This window comes from Amblyraja radiata, chromosome 34 (genome assembly GCF_010909765.2).
Source record: "Amblyraja radiata isolate CabotCenter1 chromosome 34, sAmbRad1.1.pri, whole genome shotgun sequence".
In the NCBI taxonomy this organism is placed as follows: Eukaryota; Metazoa; Chordata; class Chondrichthyes; order Rajiformes; family Rajidae; genus Amblyraja; species Amblyraja radiata.
Genome location: NC_045989.1, coordinates 12,213,069 through 12,240,610, shown reverse-complemented (window position 1 = coordinate 12,240,610; position 27,542 = coordinate 12,213,069). Strand labels below are relative to the sequence as shown.

The following is a 27,542-nucleotide window of genomic DNA, read 5'->3' as shown; positions in this document are numbered from 1 at the left end:
GCTGCAGGGGTGAAGGATCTCCTGAACCGCTCCGTTCTACAGGGCAGGGAGAGGAGCCGGTTGTTGTTCTGAGTGCTCTTTTGACTCTCCAGAATTACATGGAGGGGATGCCCGGGGTTTTTCAGGATGACCTGCACCTTGTGCCTCATACGCCTCTCAAGCACATCCATCCCAGAGTCTACTCTCCCCTCCAGCACTGAGCTAGCTCGTTTAACCAGTTTGACCAGCTTCTTGTTGTTTTTTGCACTAATGCTGTTGCCCCAGCAGACAACAGCGTAGAAAATAACACTTGCAACCACAGTGTTGTAAAACATGTGCAGCATATCATTACACACATTGAAGGATTTGAGCCTTCTGAGAAAAAAGAGTCTGCTCTGGCCTTTTTTGTAGAGGGAGTCAGAGTTGACAGACCAGTCTAGTTTGTTGTCAAGGTGCACTCCAAGGTATTTATATGTCTGCACCACCTCAATGTCAGCCCCTGCAGCGTTGACCGGCTGAAGGGGGAGCTTGGACCTGCCAAAGTTAACCACCATCTCTTTAGTCTTAGTTGCGTTCAGGATGAGACAGTTCTCTTCACTCCAGGCACAAAAGGAACTGGTCAAGTTCCTGTATTCCTCCTCCTGCCCGTTCCTTACACATGCCACAATCGCTGTATCATCTGAATATTTCTGTACGTGGCATGTGTCAGACTTATAGTTAAAGTCTGCTGTATACAGGGTGAAGAGGAACGGGGCCAGAACCGTTCCCTGTGGGGCTCCAACATTGCACACCACTGTGCCAGAGACACTGTCCCCCAGCTTGACAAACTGTGGTCGACCCGTCAGGTAGTCGTATATCCAGGAGATAAATGTGGAATCCACCCCCATCTTCTTAAGCTTGTCATTCAGAATCAGGGGTTGGATGGTGTTGAACGCACTTGAGAAGTTGAAGAACATAATCCTCACATAGCCACGGGGTTTGTCCAAAAAGGAGTAGATCCGGTGCAGCATGTAGAGGACTGCGTCATCCACCCCAATGTTCTCCTGGTATGCAAACTGTAGTGGGTCGAGTGCGTGCTGGACTTGTGGTCTCAGGAGACGAATGAGTAGCCGCTCCATTGTTTTCATGATATGGGATGTAAGGGCCACCGTCTGTAGTCGTTGATCTCGGTCGGCCGCCCTGCTTTGGGAACCGGCACGAGACATGATGTTTTCCACAGACCTGGTACCCTCCCTGACTGGAGGCTCAGGTTGAAAATGGTCCGGAGCGGCTCCGCCAGCTGAGCCACACAGTCTTTTAGTAGCCTGGGACATACACCATCAGGGCCAGCTGCTTTACCAGGGCGCAACCTCCTTTTTTAATGGGGTTCTGGTGCTTTACGTGTTTAGAGAGCAAGTTTATTTTTCGCTGGAAATATTGGTGTACAGTTGAGAACTGTCAAAATCTTCAGTTGCTTGTACATAATTAAAAATTCAAAAGAATCTGCAGATACCAGAAATGAAAACAAAATACTGGAAGCACTTGGCCAATCTGTATAAATAGAAATACCTTTTGTGCCACAACTCTTTATTCAAGCCGGGGAAGTGATAAAACAATTAACTTTTAAGTTTCAAGAAGGTACAAATAGGAAGGACAAAATAAATATCTCTTGGTGAGAATGATTAGCTGCGAGGAAATGTTATTCACAAAGTCATCTGCTTGACAGACTTGTGAGGACTGTTGGAGTGAACAAAGGGGTGTGTGAAAGATTTGAAATGCAGATCAGAACTCTCACAAAGATCTGAAAGCATAAAGAGATGACTGGAAATACTCAGCGTGTTGGACAATGAGTATGGAGAAAGTTTTTTAAAAATGAGTTAATATTACAGACTGATAGTCTTGCAACAGAACTCTCCAATGAAAGGAGATGGAGAATTAAAAGTGAAGTTGCAAATCCCACTCTTACCCAGCCTTATCTACCAGTTATCTTCTGCACTGTGCCACTGTGAGCTTCATTGTAGAATCGATATCAAATGTTGCAATTTCAGGTGAGTTGCTCTCTGTTTGTTAGACCGGTTCTGCAGAAAAGTTATCCCCTTGTGGCACGTTTCCTCCCTAGACGGTGTCTGATCTGCTCGGCATGTAAGTATCCTCATAGTGAAGAAAGGTTTAATATAAACCACCTCTTGCATAAAAATTTAATTTGTAATTATGTTCAGCATTTCAGTGCCCTCCATAAGGTTTGGGACACGATACAAGATACATTTATTCGTCACATGTACCAATTGGTACAGTGAAATGTGTGGTCAAAGACCCATCATTTATTTATTTGCCTCTGTACTCCACAATTTGAGATTTGTAATAGAAAAAAATCACGTGTGGTTAAAGTGAACATTGTCAGATTTTAATAAAGGCCATTTTTATACATTTTGGTTTCATCGTGTAGAAATTACATTTTAGTTCCCCAAATGCTTAGTGCTTTAAAACTGATCAAGATCTAATTAATTAAGCTAACTTTATTCATGAAAATGAGATGGGTTAGCTCCAACTGAAATCCAAAATTTTGTTTAACATATTAGAGTTTTTTTATAGCTGCAGATCGTTATTAAAACATCTTGTAAGGCAAATTGAAAAATAATTTTAATAGCGTCGTTCACAGTTACAGAACAGTTTTTCATCCAATAGAGTACATTTAAGTGTTGCAGTGAAGGAAGTATAACAGACATATTTTTGTGCATCAAACTGCCAGAGAAAGCACAACTGCAAGGAGAATATTTGAGCCGAGGGTAAAATAATCAAAATGAAATTGATATTTTAAAATGATAAATGATACCAGGTTGGCCTGGGATGAATTAATGTTGAAATTGGTTCCTTTCACGCTCTTGTTCCTTGTTCAGAATGTAAGATCCTCAGACCGACTTCAAGTCTATCACCCTTCCACACTGTCATGTATGAGTTATTTCAGTCTGGGATAAGATAAGCTTGCAGCTGCTTATCTTGTCCTGGAAAGTCACTGTAGCATTTCAGGCAAAGCCATCTGTCTGTCATTCAACCACCACCCATTTGGAACCGTTAACACTCTCCTGCTCAAATCTCTCGTCCAAGAGCAAAGTCGTGATTGAATTATGTTATTAATTGGGAAGTGTTAGTGCATCACGTTGTAAACCCTGCAGATTCCAGAATACCGTGTGACCCAGCCTTCCTCAGCACTATATCTTTCCCTGTGTATTTATTTAGCTTCAAGAGTCAGAGATTCATAGTCCTGCAGTATGAAAAGCCATGCCGACCAAGGTGTCTATCTGAACTAATCTCATTTGGATCTTTTCCTCAATCTATCCTATCATTTAACCCATTAATCCAATTTGCCTCATCAGTCCTTATGGGAGTGAGTTACATGTTCTCTCTGCACTGGAGATAGAATGTTTCTCAATATCTTATTGAATTTTTTTTTTTAGCAACTGAAATTTGTAATCCCTTGTAAATCACATCATCTTCTTAAAGGCATCTATCAGGTAATTTAAATAAATCCCAGGCAGTTAAGTTGTTATGAAAAAGCCTAGAAGGATATAAATCTGTGACCAACTGAAATTGTTACGGTGGTTTTACTATCATGTAGGTAGGTAATTCCAAATTATCTTTGTTAATGAGCTAGAGAACTCGTATTATTGATTAATGAGGGAAAGTTGTAGGACAGCTTGTTTGTGCTGTCACGGTATTTTCCACTGATGTTTGCAATTAGAATTAGTTTGTTTTCTGTCACACTGAAGTGAAGGACTTGACCCTCAGGGTACGTTTTAATGCTTTGTGCGAGAATGTGTTTATTTTAGAAGGTTATGTTTTATAGATTTAAACTAGTGTGTCATGGACATTGTAAACAAGGCCAAATATTCTTATTTGCTTGCTTGAATGAGGAGCTTGCTTGGTCTTGTCTTGGACAATGGTGAGGGAGGAGGGGCAGATCTTGCCGCTCCTATGGTCTGTATTTTTCTCCAGATTCCAACATCTGGAATCTTTTGTGTCTCCTGCTTATTGTTATCTTTGTGACCTGGATGTTGGTTGACTTGGGTGCGAGTTGTTTGTGATCTAGAGAGCATTATGTAAGGAGTGCTTCCCCTCTTCCTTAAAGTTGAAATAACGACAGCTGGTCAATTTTAAAGTTTTTCTTATTTCAAGCATTCTCCTCATCCATAGTGCAGACAACCAACTCTGCTTTTTGACTTCGCCCTCCTCTCTTGCTTTTTGATATCGACCATTATCTAAGATTTCTCAGTTGATAAAATGTTATACCTTTTTGCTTTTACTAAAGATTATTTATCACTAGACTTGAAAGTTGCATGCAACTTAAAAAATGCCTTGGATGCTACAAAACGTATGAGACATTTCTTATCCCACAGTGCATCTTGGCAATCTACTCATCATCTTTCTCCTTAAAACGTTAGGAAGTGACTGCTGCAAGATAAAGTCATAACCTGCTAAATCATTGCTGGTTAGCTAAGGGAATATTTGATTAGAAAAGGATGAACTGATTGAGTCAAGAATGTAAAAAATCCGGAGAGCAGGAGGGGGCTCTTTGGCCTCTTGAGCCTGCTCTGCTGTTTGATGAGATCATGGCAAATCTACCTTGACTTTCATTTCCACCTTACTATCATGTTTCTTGATTCCCTTGTGAAAGGATTGAAATGAAAATTAGAGTGGATGTCCAATCTTAAATTGGTATTTGTAGAGGGGTCAGTACCAAACTTCTGCACAAAGCAGTGCAGCAAATGTATGGCACAGAAATAGACCTCCCTTGCAAATCAGCCATGCACTCTTCATCTTGCCTGCCATCTTCATTCCATTGTACTTTTGTAGTTCTCCCATACATCTGTGCTTTGGGCATGAAGTTGCTCATCAGTAGGTCATGGGTGCAGAAACCATTCTAGAGTGCAAATGTCATGGCAGAATTCCAGCATATTGCTGACCGAGTGCCACTGTCTCGCTCCATCTTTTGATTGAAACATGAAGTTATTGTCTGGTCCGCCCTCTTAGGTAGGCATTAAAAAAAATAAATCCTAGGTCATTATTCTGAGTAAGAGAACGCAAGTTTGAGATCATCTCCCCGGTGATCATGCTAATAATTATTCAACAAGGCACCGGCAAGTAATTAGTGTACAAAATGTCCATCGCACTTCCATAGTACTTATTTGGCTTTTAGATGTTTCACGAGATTTGACTTCTTGAGAGGAATATATATCAATGCATTTCTTTCTCTCTCTCCACCCGTCTCATTACCGAAGAAGCCAGTTAAATACTGAAACAATGCATATACATTCTTGGTGGTATATCGTGGCAGTTTGTGGTCTGATTCAGTCCATCAGATGAAACGAGTCATGTTTATGCTGTCAGACCTCTAACAAATTAACCAGTCTGTTGTTCAGCGCTGTGATTTCAATTGTACTTATTCCCTATGTTTCAGCGGTTGCTGGTTGTGCATCATGTGTGAAACTACTTTTGGACCATGGAGCCATTGTGAATGTCAAGGATAAAGTAAGTGCGATGAATGTCTGAGATGCAATATTCCTGAACGCAAGATATACGGCAGGGAAATGTATCATGACTGTAGATTGCGTGGCCGTGTTACTGGGCTCATAGTCAAAAGCTTTGGTTCAGTCATCCAGCGATACCACTTCAAATCTCACTCCAATAGCCAGGGAATTTAAATTCAAGGAATTAAATTACAAACCTTTATTTCAAAAAGGTAAGTTTATCTCAGTGTTGGTAATCATTGACCAGCTGGATATGGAGAGGATGTTTAATCGTGGGAACAATCTCCTTTCCTTGAGGGCCATAGATGCAGCATCTTTGAATATTTTTAAGGCAGAGGTAGAAAGTTGCTTCAGGGTAGGGGGGAAGGAAATGGGAGCACAGATTTGAGGTTACAATTCGATTAGCCATCATTTTATTAAATAGTGAAGCAGGCTAGAGGAGAGTTTAGTTTAGTTTAGGGATACAGCGCGGAAACAGGCCCTTCGGCCCATCGGGTCTGTGCCGACTAGCGACCCCTGCACATTAACACCATCCTACACACACTACGGCCAATTTACATTTATACCAAGCCAATTAACCTTCAAACCTGCACGTCTTTCGAGTGTGGGAGGAAACTGAAGATCTCGGAGAAAACCCAGGCTGGTCACGGGGAAAATGTACAAACTCCGTACAGAGAGCATCCGTAGTCAGGATCGGACCTGTTTCTCCAGCGCTGCAAGCTCCGTAAGGCAGCAACTCTACCACTGCTCGGCCATGTCGCAAACATCTAACTCGTATTTGTGTATATGTATGAAGCTACTGAGATTATTGTAAAAACCCATCTGAATCATGGATATCCTTTAGGGAATGAAACAGTCATATACCCTCGGCCCAACTTGCCCATGCCGGCTGAGATGCCCCATCTACGCTAGTCCCACCAGCCCGTGTCTGGCCCATATCCCTCTAAACCTTTCTTATCCATGTAACTGTCCAAATGTTTTTTAAATGTTGTTAAAGTACTTGCCTCAACTACCTCCTCTGGCAACACGTTCCATATACCCACAACCATCTGCGTGAATAAGATTGGCCCTTAGGTTCCAGCCCTTAAGTCAGAAATCTTTTTTTTAAATTAAGCCACCTATCCAAATTTAAAACCCATTGTGCAGCCTTCTCGATTTGGCATTGTTCAATAACTTCAGATGACTCGGAAATAATATTGAGCCTCTAGGCCAGTGGCTCCCAACCTTTTTTTGGCCATGCCCCACCTAATCACCTCTAAAATCCTGATGCCCCCCCCCCCCCCCCATGTGGTGATATATAATTCTTATCATTTAAAAAGTGAACTCCGTTTCAGCTGAAGAAACATAAACTACATATGTTTACCTGATGGAAAATCCCAAAAAATAAAAATCGAAAATTTGGACCCAGACCTCCTCAGTCGCGCTCAATTGCCCCCCTTAAAAATCGAATTGCCCCCCTGTGGGGCGTACGCCCCACGTTGGGAACCACTGCTCTAGGCAGTAGTGGAACCTCTATCCAGTTTTACACATTATGGAATAGCATCAATGGACAGGCCTTTTAAAGAATACAGAAAAGGCATCAATTTTTTTAATTAATTCAAGGGATGTGGGCGTTGCAGGCTGAGCAAGCATTTAATTGCACAAGCCCTTGAAGGTGGCGTTGAGCTGCCTTCTTAAAGCACTAGTTCTTGATGTGGGTGCACCCACAATGCTGTTAGGGAGAGTGTTCCACGGTTTTGACCCACGCCGATGAAGGAACAAAGCTGCGTTTCCAAGTCATAATAGTGTGTGTACTATAATTTGGACGGCACCTTACAGGTGGTCGTGTTCCTATGCTTTTAGCGCTCTTGTGCTTCTAGCTGGTCGAGATCATGGATTTGGAAGGTGTTGTCTCAGGACATTGAACAGTGCAGCAGAGGAGTGGGCCCTTCGGCCCACAATGTTTGTGCCAAGCAAGATGCCAAATTAAACTGATATCATATGCCTGTACATGATATATATCCCTCTATTCTCTGCACTTCCATGTGCCTATCTAAAAGACTCTTAAATGTTGCTATTGTATTTGCCTCCACCACCCCGTCTCAATTCGATGGCATTCTGTAATGGTACAGATTGTTGCTACTGTACATCGGTGATGGAGTGAGTGAATGGTTGTGGAATGGGAATGGGTGCCTGTTAAACAGGCTGCTATATCAAATACCCTTGACAAGTAGAATGGTAATTATGTGGACAGAGTGGAGAAAGTCTCACTGCCTTTGCTTGCTGTGTTGTGTTCAGGATGGAGGAACCCCCCTTCTGTTGGCCGCCCACTCATGCCATCCAGTGGCCTGTCGACTTTTACTGGATCGGGGAGCAGACATCAACTCCAGAGATAAAGAAAACAGGTAATTTGGACAAAAGAAAATATTTAAAGTTTGAACAAAGTCTGTCCATGTTGATTGAGGAAATGGCAATTCATCTTGGTGTTATGAGCAATCCAGTAATTCCAGTAATTCATTGGTAGACGGTGTGAATTTATGTTAATAAGGCAAGCTTTATTTCCAAGCAGAAGAAAGACACAAAATGCTGGAGTAATTCAGCGGTAGGATCTCTGAAGAAAAGGAACAGGTGATTTTTCGGATCGGAGGCCTTCAGACTGGGAGACATTTCTAAGCAACCTACTCTCCATTATTAGTGAGGTTGCGTGCTATTCACAGAACAGAATCCAGCCAATTTGCCTTTAATTGCTCTTCGAGCTGCACAAGACCATTCTCCCACCCTTTTCATTACTTCTGACTGTAATTCTTCGCTTATTCTTTGATTCCATCTTTGCTAGTTCCCTTGCCTCTCCCTGTGGGGTGAGTTTCTCTCTCTCTCAAATCTCCCAGTAAAGGAATTATTCTCATTTTTGTTTTACTTTGTTTGACGACTGTATCTGAGATAGATGGTACTGGTTATGGTTCTCAAGCAAGTTTTTACATTTAACCTTATACTCCTAACAACTCAGAATGCCATACTGGCTCTTTGTATCTGGCTCTTGGGAGCAATTGCCTCACCTTATACACCTGTAATACATCTCTCTCTCTCACTCTCTCTCTAATGTGCATCAACTGCCCTATCATTCTTTTTTGCCATTTATTACAACTATGTCAATGAAGTGATTTATTATTGTCAGCTTAATTACCAGCATGATTTTGGGATGTGGGAGGAAACCAAATAGTGTACCTGGTAACAAAGTGTCAAGATATATGGGGGAATATGATACTAAAGGTGACTATGACTACTGGTCATCTTGTTGACAGAGCAGGTATGAAGGGCTGATTGATCTACTCTTGAATTTCTGTGGATGTGCCACATCCACTTTGTCCACCACTAATTTGGAGCCCCTGTACTTTGTGAGACACTGTACTTTGCTTCCAACGTCTAACATGGGACTTTTATTTTAGGACTGCGTTGATGCTGGGATGCAGGTCTGGTTGCAAGGATGCAGTAGATGTTCTGTTAAAACACAGAGCTGATGTTACCTTGGTGGATCAGCATGATCACCAGTGCTTGCATTATGCACAGCTCTCCAAAAACCCAGACCTGTTGACTTTGATCAGAACTGCAGTGGAGAAGGCGGTTAAAGGTAAGATGATTGATGCATACAAAAATATCTGACCATTTAATTTATTTTGCTTCCCATTGTCCTCATTTCTAGGTTGCACTCTGTCTGAATCAGAGGATTATAGATTCAGGGATTAGGCATCTTTAGTGCAGTATTGGTGAATGCTATGCCGTTAGAGAGGCTGTCCTTCAGTTGAGACGCACAGTTAGGAATTTAAGATTCCAAGTGTCCTGGAGCCAACTTTTACTGCTTGCTTCTCAACTTTTTCAGTCTGCTCTATCAAGTAGCTGAATTGGGATCTTTCCATGCACAGTTTGCTGGCTACATGGTAGTGCTGGTATGTCTCAGGGCCTGAGTTTGCTGCGGACCTCAGGTGTTCTCTGTGTAGAATTTGCACGTTCTTCTTGTGACTGAGTGGGTTTACTCCAGGTGTTCCGGTTTCCTCCCGCATCCCAGGGGTTTATCGGTTAATTGGCCTTTGTAAATTTCTCCCAGTATGTAGGAAATGGATGGGAAAGTGGGATAACTGAAGAGCCAGTGATTCAGTGAGAAGGAGACTCCAGTGTAGCCAGTGGATTGGGGCTGGGTTGATATGGGGAGCTGAGTGCCTAGGAGAATAGGGCTGGTGATAAGCTCTGGTATTTGTGGTGCACAGTCTGACATTGGTGCTGCATGGAGGCTTCTTCAAAGTTGACCATGAAATATTTAAGGAGACTGCTCAACAGAAAGGCATAAGAAGTATGTGTGGATGGGAGTGAAAGAAAGTGGGAGTAGGCTAGAGTGGAGTATTAACATCATTACAGCCCTCTTGGATTGAATAACGTGCTTCTCTCGGCTCGTTTCAAAAATAGATCGTTACACCATTGGACTTGTCTGGCCTGCATCACCCAGATCCATGCTGGGCCAAACATCTGACACAATCAACCGTTTACACGCTAGGCTGGGAAACTATGTCTGGGAGGGGGTGGGCTACTGATTTGCACATACACTTTGACTTTGATCTAATTTGTATTCCATGCATTATCTTTGTTGCTGTCTTGATTTTGCCATTTGAGTGTCTGGGGCGCAGTGTGTGAAATGGCTTGATAAATACAGGTTTGAAACGTTAGTATTTATTCTGGCCAATTTGAAGAGATTCTTGCAATGACTGTGCTTTAGATATACTGAATCACAATTTCCACCCACCTAATATATTTATGCAAGAATGAAATGCCACAAAGGGTGTTTGAATGAGCGTGTGTGTGCGCATGAATAACGTAGCCTTGTTGTAATTCTGAAGCATGTTGGACATGGATGAGGCACAAGATTGCTGCAGCGAAGATGAATTGCCTGCGAATCATGTTAAGCTTAAAGCTATTACTCACATGCTTCAAAGGGCGCAAGTGTAATCTGCTGCCTGAAAGGCCAGGGTCATAGATCCAGAGATACTTGTTGATAAGGAATTGGATGTGTACTTGAAAAAGATTGCAACGCTATGGCGAAAGAATAGTGGAATGTTGTTAATGCAATCGCTCCTTCAAAGTAGCAGCAGAAACATGATGTCTAAATGATCAGCTGCTAATGTTTCTTTGTCAACTGCTCAGTATTTTTTCATGAAGCTGAGTTACAACCACACGCACAACATGTTCATTATAAATGCAAATTGAGGTACAAAGCCATCATAGGATGCCACTAAGTACATGCGCTTGATAAATAATCTGTTTATTCATTGTTAATAGATTGCAAATGTGGGGACACTTTTGTGTGTAATTAAAATGGTTTTATCCAGTGAAGTATATTGTAATTGTCCACAAAAAACAGTTAATTGCGATGAGGTAGCTAATGTCTTGAACCAATCCACTACGCATTTTTCTGCATCAGTTGAAAGGGCCACACCTGTGAATATGAGGAAGATAGACGCAAAGTGCTGGAGTAACTCAGCGGGTCAGGCAGCATCTCTGGAGAAAAAGGGAGAGTGATGTTTCGGGTCGGGACTCTTCTTCAGACTAAAAGTTGAGGGGAAGGAACTGGAAGTACGAAAAGGCCAGAACAAATCAGGTCTGTTAACAGATGATCGTGGAAGGGTGGAGCCCATAAAGGTCCATTGTTGGCTGGTGAACAGGTGATAAAGAAGGGCTGCAAGATTGCGAACAGTAGAACTAGTAGGCGCTTGGTCTCGCCGATATATAGGAGCCCACACCGAGAACAGCGGATACAGTAGATTAAGTTGGAGGAGGTGCAGGTGAACCTCTGCCTCACCTGAAAGGACTATTGGGGACCCTGGTTGGAGTTGAGGGAGGAGGTACAAGTACAGGTGTTGCGTATACCCCTGTTGCTGGGGAAAGTTCCTGTGAATATAGGATGGTGTGAACCATTGCAGTTTGGGTAACCTGTGCTTGAATTTCGACATCTTAATTGTGGTAAATGAGAATGGAAGAAGGGTCCCGACCTGGAATGTTGTCTGGCAGTTTCTCTCCTTGATGCTGCTTGACCCGCTGAGTTCCTCCACCAATTAGTTTTTTCTGCTCAACTTGTAATGGATGTTTGATGGCAAGGAATTGAATGAAATACTCAAACTAACTCTGTTAAATCAGTGTCCGGAGTTTAACATATAACTCTACAGTGCCATCTCCTGATTGCAGAGTGGATTACCCCGGCAATGTTGCAGACTTAAACTGTATGCACAGCTGTGGTGTGCAAAGATCGCTCTAATATCTTTGGTGGTGTGTGTGGGGGATTTCAACGTCAGACCTCAGATTTACGAGCAATTAGTTCAAAATCTGAGTTAATTATGCTGTTGTTAATGTGAAAGATTATTGGATTATTCATTGGCGCTGATTGCAAGCGTTTGCGTATTATTGGCTGCCACCATAAATCGTGACGTAGTGCAGACACTGATTTTCAAAATGTATTTGTATAGCGTCCATACCTCAGTGCATTCTGCACCTTCTCAACTAATTAAGAACATTATGCACTCATATTTCTTCACAGCATGAAAGGATGCCATTCAGCCCATTCCTCTACTTATTTCCCTGTGATCTATTGTCACTCTCATAGAGAAATAGGTGCAGGAGTAGGCCATTTGGCCCTTCGAGCCAGCACTCTCATGCCAATTAACGTGTGATTCTCCAACCACCCATCTGCACTTTGGGGTAATTTACAGTAACCAATTAACCTACTGCCCGGCCCGTCTTTTAGTCTCTTCAGCCTCTGTTGTACTTACAATATATAATATTGGTACAATATCTATGCCGAACCTAATACCAAGGTAAACTAATCTAATTTGCCTATATAATCCATACCCCTCTATTCAATTTGCCTACCTTAAAGCCTCTTAAATGCAGCTATTGTATCTGCCTCCACCACCACCCCTGGTAGTGCGTTCCAGGCACCCGCCACACTCTGTGTAAACAAAACATTTCCACCCAAGGAAAAGGTTCTAACTCTTATCAATGGCTCTCATAAGTTTAATTACTTCTATCAGGTCTCTTTAACCTCTGGCATTCTAGAGAAAACAATCCAAGTTTGTCCAACTCCTCCTTGTAATCCAGACAAGATTCTCCAAATGCAGCCTAACCAAAGTCTTATAGAGCTACATCATAACTTCCTGACTCTTGTACTCAATGTTCCGACCAATTAAGGTGTGCATACCATATGCCTTCTTTACCAATCTGTCTATTTGTGTTGCCACTATCAGGGAGCTAAGGTCCTGGACAACAAGATCCCTCTGTACATTAATGTTATTAAGGGTCTTCCCATCAACCGTATGCCTTCCCCTAACATTCAACCTCCTGAAGTGCCGCACCTCACACTTGTTTGAATTTAATTCTCCCATTTCTCCATTCGTTACTGTGGTTGATCTGTATCCCGCTGTATGCTTGGCGTCTTGGTGTCATTTGCAAATTTACTAACTAACCCATCTACATTCACATCCAAATCACTTGTATACATCTCAAACAACAGCAGTCCCAGCATAGATCTCTGCAAACTCCAGGGATTTTGGGTAACAGACTTTCAGCCCATAATAATGTTCTTCCACCACAACCCTTCTGCGAGTAAGCAAGTTCTGAATCCATACGACAAGTCACTGTGAATCCCGTGAATCTTAATCTTCTGGATCCGCCTATCATGTGGGACTTTTATCAAATACCTTACTAAAATTCGTGTAGGAAACAACCATCGCCTTGCCCTCATTGATCACTTTCGTCAACTTTTCAAGGCATAGAATTCCCGGGATTATCTGTGCTTCCTTTCTTAAACAAGGGAACAACATTTGCTACTCAACAGTTTTCTGGCTAGAGAAGTTGAAAGGAACTCCATCAAGACCCCTATAATCTCCTCTCTGGCTTCTCTTAATAACCTTTTTTTAAATTCTATTACTTATTTCCTTCAGTACCCCATTGTACTAGACTTTTGGTTTTCTGGTATTTCTTGCAGGATTATTTTGTCTTCCATGAACACAGACAAAGTGTTTGTTTAACGTTTCTGCTATTTCTTAATTGCTTATTATATTCTCTCTTTTCTACCTGTAAGAGATCAACATTTTCTCCTTTCTTCTCTTTTCCCGTCGGCCTTCCTATTGAAGCTCGTTTTTATGATTCTCATTCATTTGCTCTTAATTTTTATCGTCTTTTTTAAAAAAAATGTCTTGGTTCTGAAGTCTTCCATTCATTGAGTCATCAGCATTTGTGGAAACTTTTAAGTCTCTTCCTTGACTTTTATATTGTCATAAACTTCTCAAATTGGGCACTTTCCCATTTACTGGAAAATTAATATTTTTCATTCATCCTTCACTTCCAGGATGGTTTCCAGCTGTTTGCTGCCTTTCAGATTTTAAATTGATTTATTATTGTTGTTATTCCAATTACAAAAGTGGCTGAGTTCCTCTCCCTCTCCTGTGTGCTTCAATGCTTTATGGTCATTTGTAAAATGTTTCATTCATTGGGTTCAGAATGACAAACTTTGTGCTTCACTTAATCACAATTCTTCAATTCAAAATACAATCGATATCGAAAGTGCAAGATGTGGGGATCCTAAAATGGGGAGTAGCATTTCTAAAGTATTCATTATCATCTCAGGATATGCCAAAATTGTTTACAACCACTTTGAAGTGCATTTAGGAAATTGTTATGTAGCTGGCGCTAGCAATTTGATCACAATAGGCTCCCACAGCCAGTGTGTGATAATAGCCTGCTTTAAGGACATTGACTCAGATATAAATGTTAACTAGAATTCTGGGTATTCCTACAAACTATTCTTCAAATATGAAATGAAATCAATGCGGAAAATCAATAGGTCAAGGGAAGTGGTAGAGGTGGGAACAAATGCTACATATGAATGACATTTGGACAAGTACACAACAGGATAGAGTTTAGAGATACAGCTTGGAAACAGGCCCTTCGGATCAGTGTCCACACTGACCATCGGTCACCTGTTCACACTCGTTCTATTTTATCCCACTTTCACATCCGCTCCCTACACACTAGGGGCAATTTGCAGAGGCCAATTAATCTACAAACCTGCATGCCTTTGGGATGGGGGAGGAAACGGGAGCGCCCGGAGGAAACCCATGCGGTCACAGGGAGAATGTGCAAACTCCACCCAAACAGTAGCGTTCAGGATCGAGCCTAGGTCTCTGGCGCTGTGAGGAAGCCTCTCCACCAGCTGTGCCACTGTGCCGCCTTTAAAGATTTGGACAATGTGGTCCAGGCAAAGGCAAGTGGGACTGGCTCAGTTTATCAGACAAAATCTGTCGGGCTTTTCTTTTATGTGTTCCCTGCTATTGACTTTTCACTTTGTGAACGTTTGTCAATGTGAAAGGTTAGTTTCTAGTTTCAACAAGTGTGTGTGTGTTTGTATAGAGCGTTGTGATTATTAACACACAATTTTGTTCTAGCTCGTAGAATTTTCACAATAGGAACAATTTTCACATTATGAACAGGACTTTGAATTATTGGTTTTTCAGACAGAAATGCAGCTCCATGAATATTACATGTAGACGTTGTCTTTCTACACGTTGAATTGTTCCCATTTGTGACATCCAAACATAGGGCAACCTTTGTCTATTCAGTCGTGAATTGTGGGTGTCATGATAGACCAACATTTATTCCCCATTCCTAATAGCTCAGAATGTGATGAGCTGCCTTCTTGAATTGTTGCAGTCTTTTTGTTGAAGGCGGCTCCCTCAGTGCTGTTGGAGAAGGAATTCCAGGACTTAGACCCAGCAATAGAAAGACTGGTGCTTACATCCATGTCAGCCTAGTGTGTCTTGTGTTGGGTTCATTCTTGTCTGCTGCCTATGTCTTCCTCAGTGTCAGAGGTGCCTTAAGAGGTGCCTTCAGTGATGTTGGTCTATGGATTGTATGTAAGTGGCATTAACTATTACAAAGGTGTTCTTGCACAATTACTTTGCCACCCATGTACTGCCTCTCTCTCTCTCTCTCTCTGTGTAATCTATTTCCTTGCTAACCTTTGTTCACGAATTATACAATCTGGATTGCAGAGGAAGGTTAAATTTGTGTCCATAATTCATGCTGTTAATATTTTGCCTTTTTACTCCCACAGTGAGAGACTCCAGTGTGAAATCACACCAAGTTTCTCAGGTAAGTCTTGAAAAATACTGCACGTATACATCAGTAAATGACCTGCAGATATCGGAAATCTGAAATAAAACAAGAAATGGTGGAAACACTCAGCAGGTCATGCCGAATCTGTGGAGAGAGAAACGGTCAATGTTTTGTGTTCAAGACCCTTCAACAGGACCCTTCAACAGGAAATTGGAGGAACAGCACCTCATATTCCGCCTGGGTTGCTTGCGTCGGATGGCTTGAACATTGAATTCTCCCAATTCTCCCAATTTTGCTAGCCCTTGCTGTCTCCTCCCCTTCCTTAACCCTCGAGCTGACTCCTCCCACCCCCCCGCCCTCGGGCTCCTCCTCCTCCCTTTTTCCTTCCTTCTCCCCCCACCCCCCATCAGTCTGAAGAAGGGTTTCGGCCCGAAACGTCACCTATTTCCTTCGCTCCATAGATGCTGCTGCACCCGCTGAGTTTCTCCAGCATTTTTGTGTACCTTCGATCTTCCAGCATCTGCAGTCCCTTCTTGAACCCTTCAACAGCACTGAGTTAACTCTGCTTCTCTTTCCAGGGGTTCTGCCGTGCCAGCTGAATGTTTCCAACAATTCCTGTTCTTATTATGATTCTTTTCATGGCTGAATTAATTCCCGGCATACCTTTGGAGTTGAGAATGGTTTGAGTGAATGATACTAGTGCTTTTATTTATTTTTTAATGTAGGGTGCCTTCTTGGTCCGATGGGAATAAATTGGAGAATTGGCTCTATGGTCGAACTTTAAAGTTCAACTCATAGTACAAAGACGGACTGAATCATACCAAGCTTTTGCCCAATCTCAATATACAATCCTCAACAGTTCTGCATCTTGCTGACTCCTACCCCTCTCATCCCCTCACTGGGTTATTTTGTTGTCCCCTCACTGACCTCTCCATTTTGACCCCTCCTCTGCTCCCTCTTATCTTTTGTCCAACCCAACTTCCTGCAGAGAATCTTGATGGGTGGCGGGGAAGAACTCCTTGGCCACACTCTCGGATGTTGCCTGATGTCTAATGGTTTAGTTAGTTTAATAACTAAAGCTGGTGACCTGGACTGTTGATCCCGAGATGCAAGTTCAAATCCCACCAGAGCAAAATGGGAATTTAATTCAAGTAATTAAATAAACCTGGAGTAAAAGGCTAATCTCAGTAGAGGTGACTATGACACTTCTGAAAACTTACCATTTGGCTCAGCAAAGGCTTTCGAAGGCCTATATGGATCTCCTTACGCACCAAAAAAACATAGTAATAGAATTAGGCCATTCACCTCATCCAGTCTACTCCATCATTCAATTATGGCTGGTCTATTTTTCCCTCTCAGTCCCATTCTGCTGTCTTCTCCCTGATAAGACTCATATCTGCTATCTGAAATAACCCAGAAAATTCAGCAGAAATGGGCAATATATACCAGTCTTTCCAGTGAGTTGGACTACACTGTATTTTTCATGCATTGAAAGAGTCCATTTCGTCCAGTGACTCCAGATTGCCTTGGAGAATCCCATTTCCCCACTAATTTCTATGGAACCTATTCTGTCACATGCCCATGCACTTCCCTCTGATTCATCTGCACCAGGGATGTGGGCTGCCATTTAGCCCACCGACCCACTTATCCTTAGCATGGGGGAGGAAACGGGAGGAGCATCAGAATGAAGCCCACGATCACGGAGAGAATGTACAAACTCAGTACAACCATCAGCAGATGCAGGAATAGATAAAGGTCACTCGTACTGTGAAGCAGCATCACTACCTATCACCATCCTCAGATACCTAGTGATTTTCTAAAGATTATTTTTGACAATTGTAAATATTTTTATCTTGGTAATTCCTGCAGTAAGCCATTGCACTTCGAAATTGGTTCTTGACAGCTTTTGTTGTGATCAGCCATCTGTTGGCAATTACAGCTGTTCACCCCTTTGTTTCACGATTCTACACTCCTGCACTCATGCTGTTTTCAAAGCTTACATGGTGAAATTTGAGAATGATGGAGAGGAAGGCGGACAGGAAAGATGATTACATTTCAATCTGTGTTTTAGAATAAGCATGACTGTATAAATGGGTATCTTGGATCGGGGCGTTTGTGATTATTGCGCAAGGTCATTACCTGGTTTTTGGAAAGAAGGAAATTGAATTACATTAAAATGTCTACTTAAACCTCCAGGCTGTAGAGCACAGTGGATAATTCCAGGAGATTTTGAAAGATCTTAAGCAGTGAAGACATCAGCAGTGAAGTCTGCTGGCGCTGTTAAATGTACTTTGAATGGATTACTTTTTTATGAGATGCTGACTTTTCTGAAATAATAAATCCAATTACGGGGACCAGTTTATCTCTTCCTGTTTTGTTGGTATTTGAGTAGTTGCTGTGGCAGTTCCAAAAAGATGGCCATTAGGATTACCGGTCTCCAATCTTTTGTGGAGCTTTCCTCCAAAATATGGGCACTGCCTGCTGATCCCTGGGCACGTCCCTTTGGCCATTATCAATGAAGAATTTTTTTTGGAGTGGAGATAGGCTGAAATACAGAATACTGAATTTTGAGTATCGAAGTCCAATATAATATTAATGGAAGGAGATTTATTCTGGATCCCAAACCACCCATCTCATTGGAGACCTCAATTTGTTCTGCACCACTAACCCCACAATTCACTGTGGCCCACCATTATTTCTATACCAATAATCTCCCATCTCATTATGTTCTGCACCTCTGACCCCACAACTCACTGTAGTCCACCATTTATTCTGTACCTCTAACTCACATCTCATTGTAGACCACAATTAATTTGGTGTCCACTATCGCTAGTTTACAAAGAAGCATCTTAACTCAGAAGCTGACACTCGCAAAGTGTTTATTCATTGAGACAGTAACGTGTATAGAAGAAATGAGGATTGGGCAACACATCATCTGCATAGCACCTGTATCTTTTGCTGTTTGTTTGCAACCAAAACTAATTATTACTATCTAATCTCTTGCTGCAGCACCGATTCATAGTTTAGATGGATCGGAGGAAAGGTCATGTTAAATGTCATCTGATCGGTGAATGAACTGAGCCACACAGATATTCAATCACAGATAATTCAGTGCACACAAGCTTGAGACTTTGCTTCATCATTGAAAAATCCTGTATTTAAAGTGATTGCATTATTTTCCTTAAAAATTACAGGCTGCTGAAATGCCACAGACGCTAGATCAAAGACATCTTCCAGTCGAAACCAATTTGGCACTGAGTCCGAAGGAGCAGCGCACTATAAAGGTATTATTGTAGCATGTTCTTTAACCAGCTGAAGGAAAAAACAAACTTCTGGAGGAACTGATGCAGAGTCTTGACCTGAAATGTTGACAACTAGTTTCCTTTCACAGACACTGCTCGACTTTCTGAATTCCTCCAAACAGTTTTCTTTGTTGCTCTGGAGTCCAGCCTCTGCAGTCTCTTGTGTCCCTAACATCTTTGAAGGTCCATTGTCAACTGTCCCCTCATTGAATAAAGTATTTACTCTGATGCAATACAGTCCACGGTATGACCCTGGCTTGGCAGATATTACTGTTTAAGAAGGAACTGCAGATGCTGGAAAATCGAAAGTAGACAAAAATGCTGGAGAAACTCAGCGGGTTTGAAGTCTGAAGAAGGGTTTTGATCCGAAACGTTGCCTATTTCCTTCACTCCATAGATGCTGCCTCACCCGCTGAGTTTCTCCAGCATTTTTGTCTACCTGGCAGATATTACTGTTGTCTCTGAATTCAACAGATTGAGGGTTAAATTCCCATCACTGAAATTATAGCACCAGTACTCCAGGCCTGCTGGATCTCCCAGTTGATAACCATTTTAACTCCCCTTCCCATTCTCACACCGACCTTCCTGTAAGGTTTAAAAACTCATCACCTTGCTCCTGTCTGAAGGTTATGGAATACACTAATGGCTGGTTTGTGAATCCATCGAGCAATGCTGGGGTTGGGCAGTCAGGACCATGCTGGATGTCAGAAACCCTTGCAAGTATCTGCAAATGAGCCAGATAACTCTCCTCGTCTCACTCTTTTGCTTCATTTGATAGGCAACGTTAAGCAAGCGCTTTTTCCATCATCATTTCAACGCTCATTATGTTTTTAATTAGCAGCACTTCTATTTTTTTTTTTTTTAATTTACAAACAACTTTTACCCCCACTGTAACCGAATAAATCTGAAATTCAGACAGCAAAAGTTGTAGAGGGTCTATCAGGCACCCATGAGTAGAACTGCACTTTAACAGCCGATTGTGCCGCAGACAAGGGTTAGCAGCAACTGAAGGGCCATATGTCGTAGAATTTCAATGCAGACGGCCATGACGAGGCACCATCATTAGCCTGAGGAAGGGTGCCAACCCGAAATGTCACCTACCCACTCCCTCCACACATACTGCCCGGCCCGCCGAGTTACTCCCGCACTTTCTGTTTGTTCACCATCATTAAACTGTTTCCCCTTCCACGGATGATGCCTGACATGCTGCACCCTGCACATTGTTATTTCAGACCTCCAGTATCTCCAGAGAATGGTGCTTCAACCCTTTAGGGTCAGAGTTATACATTAAGGTTTTGGACACGCTAGAGGCAAGAAGCATGTTCCCGATGTTGGGTGAGTCCAGAACCAGGGGCCACAGTTTAAGAATAAGGGGTGAGCCATTTAGAACGGAGATGAGGAAACACTTTTTCACACAGAGTTGTGAGTGTGGAATTCTCTGCCTCAGCGGGCAGTGGAGGCTGATTCTCTGGATGCTTTCAAGAGAGAGCTAGATAGGGATCTTAAAGATAGTGGGGTCAGAGGATGTGGGAAGAAGGCAGGAACGGGGTACTGATTGTGGATGATCAGCCATGATCACATTGAATGGCGGTGCTGTCTCGAAGGGCCGAATGGCCTATTCCTGCACCTATTGTCCATTGTCTATTGCATAGAAGCAAGCCCTTTTGTCCAATCATCTCAGTCTTATGAGCCCACAGTTGACCCATTTCCCTCCAAATACTTCTTTATCCCATACCTATCCAGATGCCTTTTCAATGTAATTGCCGAAAGCACACATCGAATCAATCAGGAAAAACTCACCTCAAGCACCTCTTCAGACATTAAAAGATCTAATAAATGTTCAGTGTTTCAAATTTCCTTCAATTTATTATTTTAATTTCCTGCACTTGAATTTGTTTCCAATCTTTGTCGTAGTAATTGCAGATCTGAGTAACAAATGTGTTAGTTAAGCACGATTGGACAGACTGCTTCAACCCTGCTGCTCTATTAATGAAATGTGCTATTAAGCACAATTGATCTTCGTTGCGAAGTCTAACAACATCAACAGTGATAGACCTAAGCCTGTATAACGTTTCTCCACACTGTAACGTGAAAGGTAGTCATTCTGATATTGAAAGATCCTTGCACTCTCTCAACCTCGGGATGGTCCAAAGTGCTTTGCAGCTAATGAAGTGTAGTTACTTCACTGTAAATTTGGTAACCAAATGATGGTGGTCCAGGGTCTAATAACATCAAGAATGTCAGAGAGAACTCTGGCTAGGCTTCAGTCTTGGCCTACAGTCTAGATGAAAAGAGATGGCAGCTCCAACTGAGCAGTACTTCCTCAGCATGAAACCAGGAGTGCCCACCTAGATCATATCCTCAAGGGTCTGTGAACAGGACATGTACAGAAAACTTACATCTTGCTGTCTTGCTATAAACACACAAGGCCCATGATAAAACGGAACTGTTAGATTTTCACCAGCTTCTAAATAGCTATATTTATGTTGGCTTAAGAGATGGCATCTTCTAAACCAGGTGTTCAACACAAATGATCTCTCAGATCAACATTCTACAACATAGGAGGATCCCATCAGATCCATAGCATATCCGAGTAGAGCAATCCCCCTCTCCTTACTTCTTTGCAGCTTATCCTCTCATGTCCAGCAGCTTCCCATTGACTCCTGTTATTTACCGATACCACTTTGGTTTAGGAGTTCTAAGGTGACTGATGTGGCCAAGGAGGGAACCCCAGATACTTCCAAAGATGGGGCAGATTGCTGGGTAATTTGTGAGATGGTCCACTCATCCCACCACTTAACATGTGCCTCAGATGTACAACCTAGAGGCTCACGTGCCATTCCAAATGCTCCTTCACCACCTTTTATTGTCATGGGCAGAGGTCTCCAGAACTTAATGGAAATGTTATCCTCTATCAAGGAAACTTTGAGCACATCCTTGAATCAGGGATGTGTAGGAAGGAACTGCAGATGCTGATTTAAAACAAAGATAGATACAAAATGCTGGAGTATTTCAGCAGGATAAGCAGCATCCTCATACTCGCATACAGTTGATTGAGTCCCAGATCTGAACACCCAGCACCCATTTTCTAATTCGAAACAAGTGCAGCCAGGTTTGTTTTCTCTGCAAATCCCACTCGCCCACCCACAACTCCTCCGTTTGGATAAATTTAATTCATTTGTCTTTAGGAACTTCAGATTGAAAATGAGGATCTCAAAGGAAAGTTGAAAAAGCTCAGTCATGAACAGAAGGCCTTCCTGGAGAGAGTGAATGGACTTCAAAAACAACTGAGCCAGGTACGTCAGTAATAATCTGCATATAACTGGATCGTCAACAAGGGGGAAAAAAATCCATGGTTGTTTCACAGGAGCATTGCTAAACAACGTTTGACATCGAATCACAGAGAAATTAGGGCAATTTGTTAAAAAGCTTGGTCAAAGAGGCAGTTTCTCAAGAGCATCTTGAAGAAGAATTGGTAATGGCAAAGAAGTTGGGAGAGGGAATTCTGGAACGAAGAACATTGGCAGCTGAAGGCAAAGACACCCGCGGAGGAGCAAACAGGTTAAGAGGATCGAGATTTGAGGAGTGAGGAAATTACGAGTTAGGGAGATGATGAAACGTGCGTAAATTTTAAAATTGGAGATTTGTTCTTTCAGGAGCCAGCGGATCAGTGAGCATGGTGTGGTGGTGTGTATTAGGACGTGGGCAAAAGTTTTGGCTGATTTTAGGTTGATGGAGAGCGGTGTATTAGGATGGCAGCGTGGAAGTAAAAACCAGTGCAAAATGAATAGTGCTTTGGGATAAATGTCCTCGTGATAAAGTCAGCTTTCAGCCATAGGTGAGCAGAGGCAAGGCAGAGTCAGTGATGAGAAACAGCTGTTTTAATTATGGTGATAACAGGCCCATTTCACATATCTGCTACTTGGTTTTGGAGTCCAGACTCCATGACTTCACTTATGTCTGTGGCTCTGTGTTCAAAACCTACCAAAACTCCAAAGAATTCTTGAATATCTATAAAAGTTGATATATCGATGCAAGAAACTCTAGATGTTGGAATTTTGAGCATGAAACAAAATGCTGGGGGAACTCAATGGCTCAGGCAGCATATGCCAGTCTGAAGAAGGAACTTGACTCGAAATATCAGTGGGCTGTTCCCCATACAGATGCTGCCTGACATGTTGATTTCCGCCAGCACTTTGTGTTTGCTTAAAGGTTATATGTCCCTCAGGATGTTTGGATACGCAGAAAGTGGAATGTAATACTAATTACTGGGCGTTACACTTGCGTCTTTATTGATTTATTTCAGATGTATTTATGGCTGACAAGGCCCCATTTATTTATTGCCCCTCCCTAATCATCCCTTGGGAGTGTGTATTTATAGCTTAGCCCATTGCTCTCACTGCTGTTGTACTGGTAGTTCCTGGATATTGACGTATTTCAGAACCGTGTGTGAACTGGATGGAAACTTGCATCTGTTGTCAGTCCTGTCCCCCTGCTGTTCTTGACCTGTTGCGTGAGTTCTAAGCTTGGCAAATACTGTGATAGAGACTAAGCAAATGAATATGCTGTATTTTGTAGATAGTCCACACTGCAATTGTGAAACACTGCTGCTGAATGTTTCGGGCTGTAGGTTAGTGGCATGTTTCGGGCTGTAGGTTAGTGGTATAACAATTGGGTACCTGTGTAAGAATGTAATCCTCATTTTTTTCTGCAGCAGAATAATTGAAAATAAAATGACAGACTCATTGTTCGTGCCCATGAATGTTTATTTATATAAATTCTGGGGTGCCCTATTTAAAGTAATTAATCATCTAATTTCCACTTCAAACACATTGACTTGCAGTCATTGAAAATAAAAGTATTTTAATTCTATCCAAACCGATTGATGCTCTAATGCAAATATGGTAATTATTTTCTATTAACTCATTTCTTCATCCACTCCCACATGCAAAGTGCCTTGTATCCAATCAGCCAAATGTCATTTGCAAGTACAATACATTAAAATAATATTAAAGTAATGAGCGTAATCTTCAGAACATTTTGCAATGCATGTAATTATATGTAAAGAGTTTTACTATAATTTACTGAAATGACCAAGCAAAGGTTAGCAATTTCCCGATCAGGCAGTGCTTTTTTGTGAAAATATAACTCAGCTACTGATATTGGAATGGCAGAGTGATTACATTGCAATCCAATGATGCAGATTTATTTTATCAGCATGACATTTGTGTGCATTCCTATCTAGCTGTGTCTCTTGCTGTGTATTCATGCTCTTCTTTCTTTTACTTTCCTTCCCTGGTCATTGATTCTCTTATCTTCAAACAGAACATGCTTACCAGCTCATTCATTTCATGACCTCCTCTTCTCATCTCTGAGCTATTTTCCAACGTTAACCTCTGACTTTCCACAGACTAGAGTGTGGATCCTTCTCCTTTCTGGAATCTGTGGGCTTTCAGAATTTAATCGTGGCATCGCCCACCTGCTACTTTAGTTCCTCTAACACTTTTCATCTTTGGCAATCTTGGGCATTATGGTCCTTGGGTTTTCAGAGACTTAGTGAGGAATTGAACACTTAGTTATTTGGAAATTTTGTCGTTACTGTAAGTGCAGCCAGAAATGTCACGTGTGATCAAATATCTGAGATGATAGGGTGGTCTCCGTGAAATGCTTTGTGGCTTTTGGTAAATGTTGTTGTTCCCATTATACAGGAGTGCAAGTCAGTGGGAGACCTTCAAAATGAGGTGAGTTTTTAACATTTAAACATGTGAATTTAGGCTTGCGTTGGTACGTGGTGAAGGATGCCAGGATGCATTTATTTCTCACAACTGTCATTCTTTTGAAATCTCGATACCCACTGCCTCTTCTTCCAATTCAACGTTTCCCAGGACTAAAGGCTGGTGAAACCTATGATTTCCTCTATGTCTAATCTTGTACAGCTTTTTAAAATTCGCCTTGTCAAATTATAATTCCTCAGTTTTACTGCTGTCAACCCCCTCAATCATATATAAAATGGTGCCACATGGTGTTAAATTATGGACAACTATGCTGACAAATACGATACAGATTGGAGCCATGCTGGTTTCTGTAAGCGTTTCTCCCATTCTTGTCCTAATTTCCCTGAATTCATGCAACTATTCTTCACACATGCCCATCTGTGCACCCATTTTAACTCCTCTTGGCGTTAACCCACATAATGGGGTTAATTCACAGGGGCCAAATAACTTTCTCGGTCCCAGTGATGCAAGGAGAAACTCACCTCGTCACAGAAATAATGTTAAACTGCACAGATATCACCCAAGATCAGGATTAAACTTGGGTCCCTGGAACTGAGGCAGTCATTTTTAATGCTGAGCATCATGCTGCTTTAAATTGCTAAAGATTATTTTTTTCGTGCAAGATTCTTTTACAGTCATTAGATGTAAAGAAGCAAGACTGACATTTCTATTGTTCCTTTCAAACACTCAATGTTTCAAAGGGGTTGATGTAAGTTAAGTATATTTGAGGTGTAATTGTCACTGCAGTAAAGGAACCAGAGGGAGGCTGTTTAAAGCAACTATTTGACAAGCACTGCCCTACACTCTTCAATCACCTTCATCACCACCTCAAAAATAAAATCTCAATCAAGTTTGTAAAACATGACCTGCCCCAGACAACGCCATGCTGACGGTCCCTAATTAGTCCATTCTCTCCCACATGCAAGTAAATCCTATTCAGAAGAATCCAATCCACCAGTTCCCTGCCATTGACATGAGGCTCATGTCTCATGTCAATAATTCCAGGTCTATAATTTCCTGGATTATTCCCATTTTCCTTCAACAAAGGAATGATATTGGCTACTCTCTAGTCCTCTGAGACCTCGACTGTGGCTAGAGAGGATACAAAGATCTCCAAGACCCCAGCAATCTCCCCTCTCAATAATATGGAATAGATTCCATCAAGCCCTGCAGTCTTATCCATCTTAAAGCTCTTCAAAAGACCCAGCACCACCTCCTCGATCTCAAAATGCCCGAGCATGTTCGTACACTCCAAAATAATCTTGCTATCCTCCATGTCCTTTGCCTTGGTGAATACTGATGCAAAAGTACTAATTTAACACCTTGCCTACGTCCTCTGATTTAAGGCTTAAATTCCTTCCTTTATCCTTGAGCGGTTCCTACCCTCTGCCTAGTTGCCCCCTCTTGCTTAATGTATAGAGTACCTTGGGATTGTCTCTATAATCTGATTTACCAATGACATTTCACGGTGTGTTCAGTGCTTCCTAATTCCCTACTTGAGTTATTTCCTGCTTTCTTTATATTCCTCAAAAGATGTTGCTTTGTTTCAACTTCCTCTCTGAAATGTCCAGTGTTTCAAATTCTTCCAACCTTAAAACCTCCGTTCGGATAATTTCCCCTCTTTTTCAGGGAGTGGAGATCCAATCTTTTCTGCCATTCTTGACTGTTTTGTTTTAATTCTAATAAATTTATTTCTATGGTTTCAAAGGTCTTTTATTGTCAAGTGTACCAAATAAGGTACTGTGATGTATGAATTACCATACAGCCACACTAAAAAAGCAACAAGACACACAACTTCCTAAAAGTTAACATAAGCATCCAGACAGCAGATTCCCCACATTCCTCACTGTGATGGAAGGCAATAAAGTCTAATCTTCCCTAATTTTTCTCCCGCCGTCAGGGCAGTCGATGCCCCCACGTCGGGGCGGTCGAAGTTCCCGCGGCTTGGAATTCCCGAAGTCGGTCTCTGACCAGAGACTGCGAGCTCTGCGATGTTAAAGTCTGCAGGCACCCGTGGTTGGAGCTCAGAGGTCGATCCCTGACAAAGGGATCGCAAGCTCCGCAATGTTAAAGTCCGCAGGCTCCCACGGAGGAGCTCTCGAAGTCAGTTTCCATCAAAGGCCGCCAATTCCTCGATGTTAGGCCGCAGTGCGGACGGAGATACGATACGGAAAAAAAAATGGCATCCCCGTTGAGGTAAGGGATTAGAAAAGGTTTCCCCTGACCCCACCCCCCACATAAAACAAGCTAAAGAACACAAAAAACATACATTTAACACAAACTAAAAAAACAATGAAGGAACAGACAGACTGTTGGCGAGGCAACCATTGCTAGCGCCACTTAGTTCATTTCAATACCTTTTTAATTTAATGCCTCATTACACTATTTTTATAATTTGTTATATCAAATTATACATAGCATGCACTGAGGTTTTACCCTGGATTTGTCCAATTTCAAAATAGCGTATATGTGTGTTCCAATTTGTGCTCCATACGATTAATCCTCAGAGCTTCGTCTGCTTCTAAAAACCTTATCAGAGGTTGTTTTCTTCAGCTGGTGGCCTTTTACTCTTTGCAGCAAAATGTTCTGTTATTATTTGCACCAACCGTTATTATTTGCCAATTAAACAGCCATTCTGCAGGATTATGTATTCCCCCTTTGAACTTAATCCATTCTCCTTATTGTGCCAATTTAGCGTGGTCTGCAATTGTTTTATATTTATAATGACTAATTCTTGAATCACTCTGGCATTTACCTCCACTGCTCTACTGAAGTCTCTATTCTAGCGTATGACTTAAACATTCCTGACAACATTAAATTAAATGAACCGCCCCGCAGTTTAAACCGTTGCC

The 27,542-nt window shown here is 41.9% G+C and overlaps 1 protein-coding gene across 3 annotated transcripts in view; it reads left to right on the top strand.

Annotated features, from left to right (window-relative positions):
* The window catches only part of uaca (uveal autoantigen with coiled-coil domains and ankyrin repeats), a 118,033-nt gene that overhangs the window by 67,591 nt on the left and 22,900 nt on the right, over positions 1-27,542 (top strand). For 2 of the 3 annotated variants that reach the window (XM_033050358.1, XM_033050360.1), the window contains exons 6-12: positions 5,414-5,484; positions 7,761-7,867; positions 8,909-9,090; positions 15,613-15,650; positions 18,809-18,898; positions 22,105-22,212; positions 24,625-24,657. In XM_033050358.1, coding sequence (XP_032906249.1) covers positions 5,414-5,484; positions 7,761-7,867; positions 8,909-9,090; positions 15,613-15,650; positions 18,809-18,898; positions 22,105-22,212; positions 24,625-24,657 — 629 coding nt within the window. The remainder of the gene's footprint in view (positions 1-5,413; positions 5,485-7,760; positions 7,868-8,908; positions 9,091-15,612; positions 15,651-18,808; positions 18,899-22,104; positions 22,213-24,624; positions 24,658-27,542) is intronic. The other variant, XM_033050361.1, reaches the window with a different exon arrangement.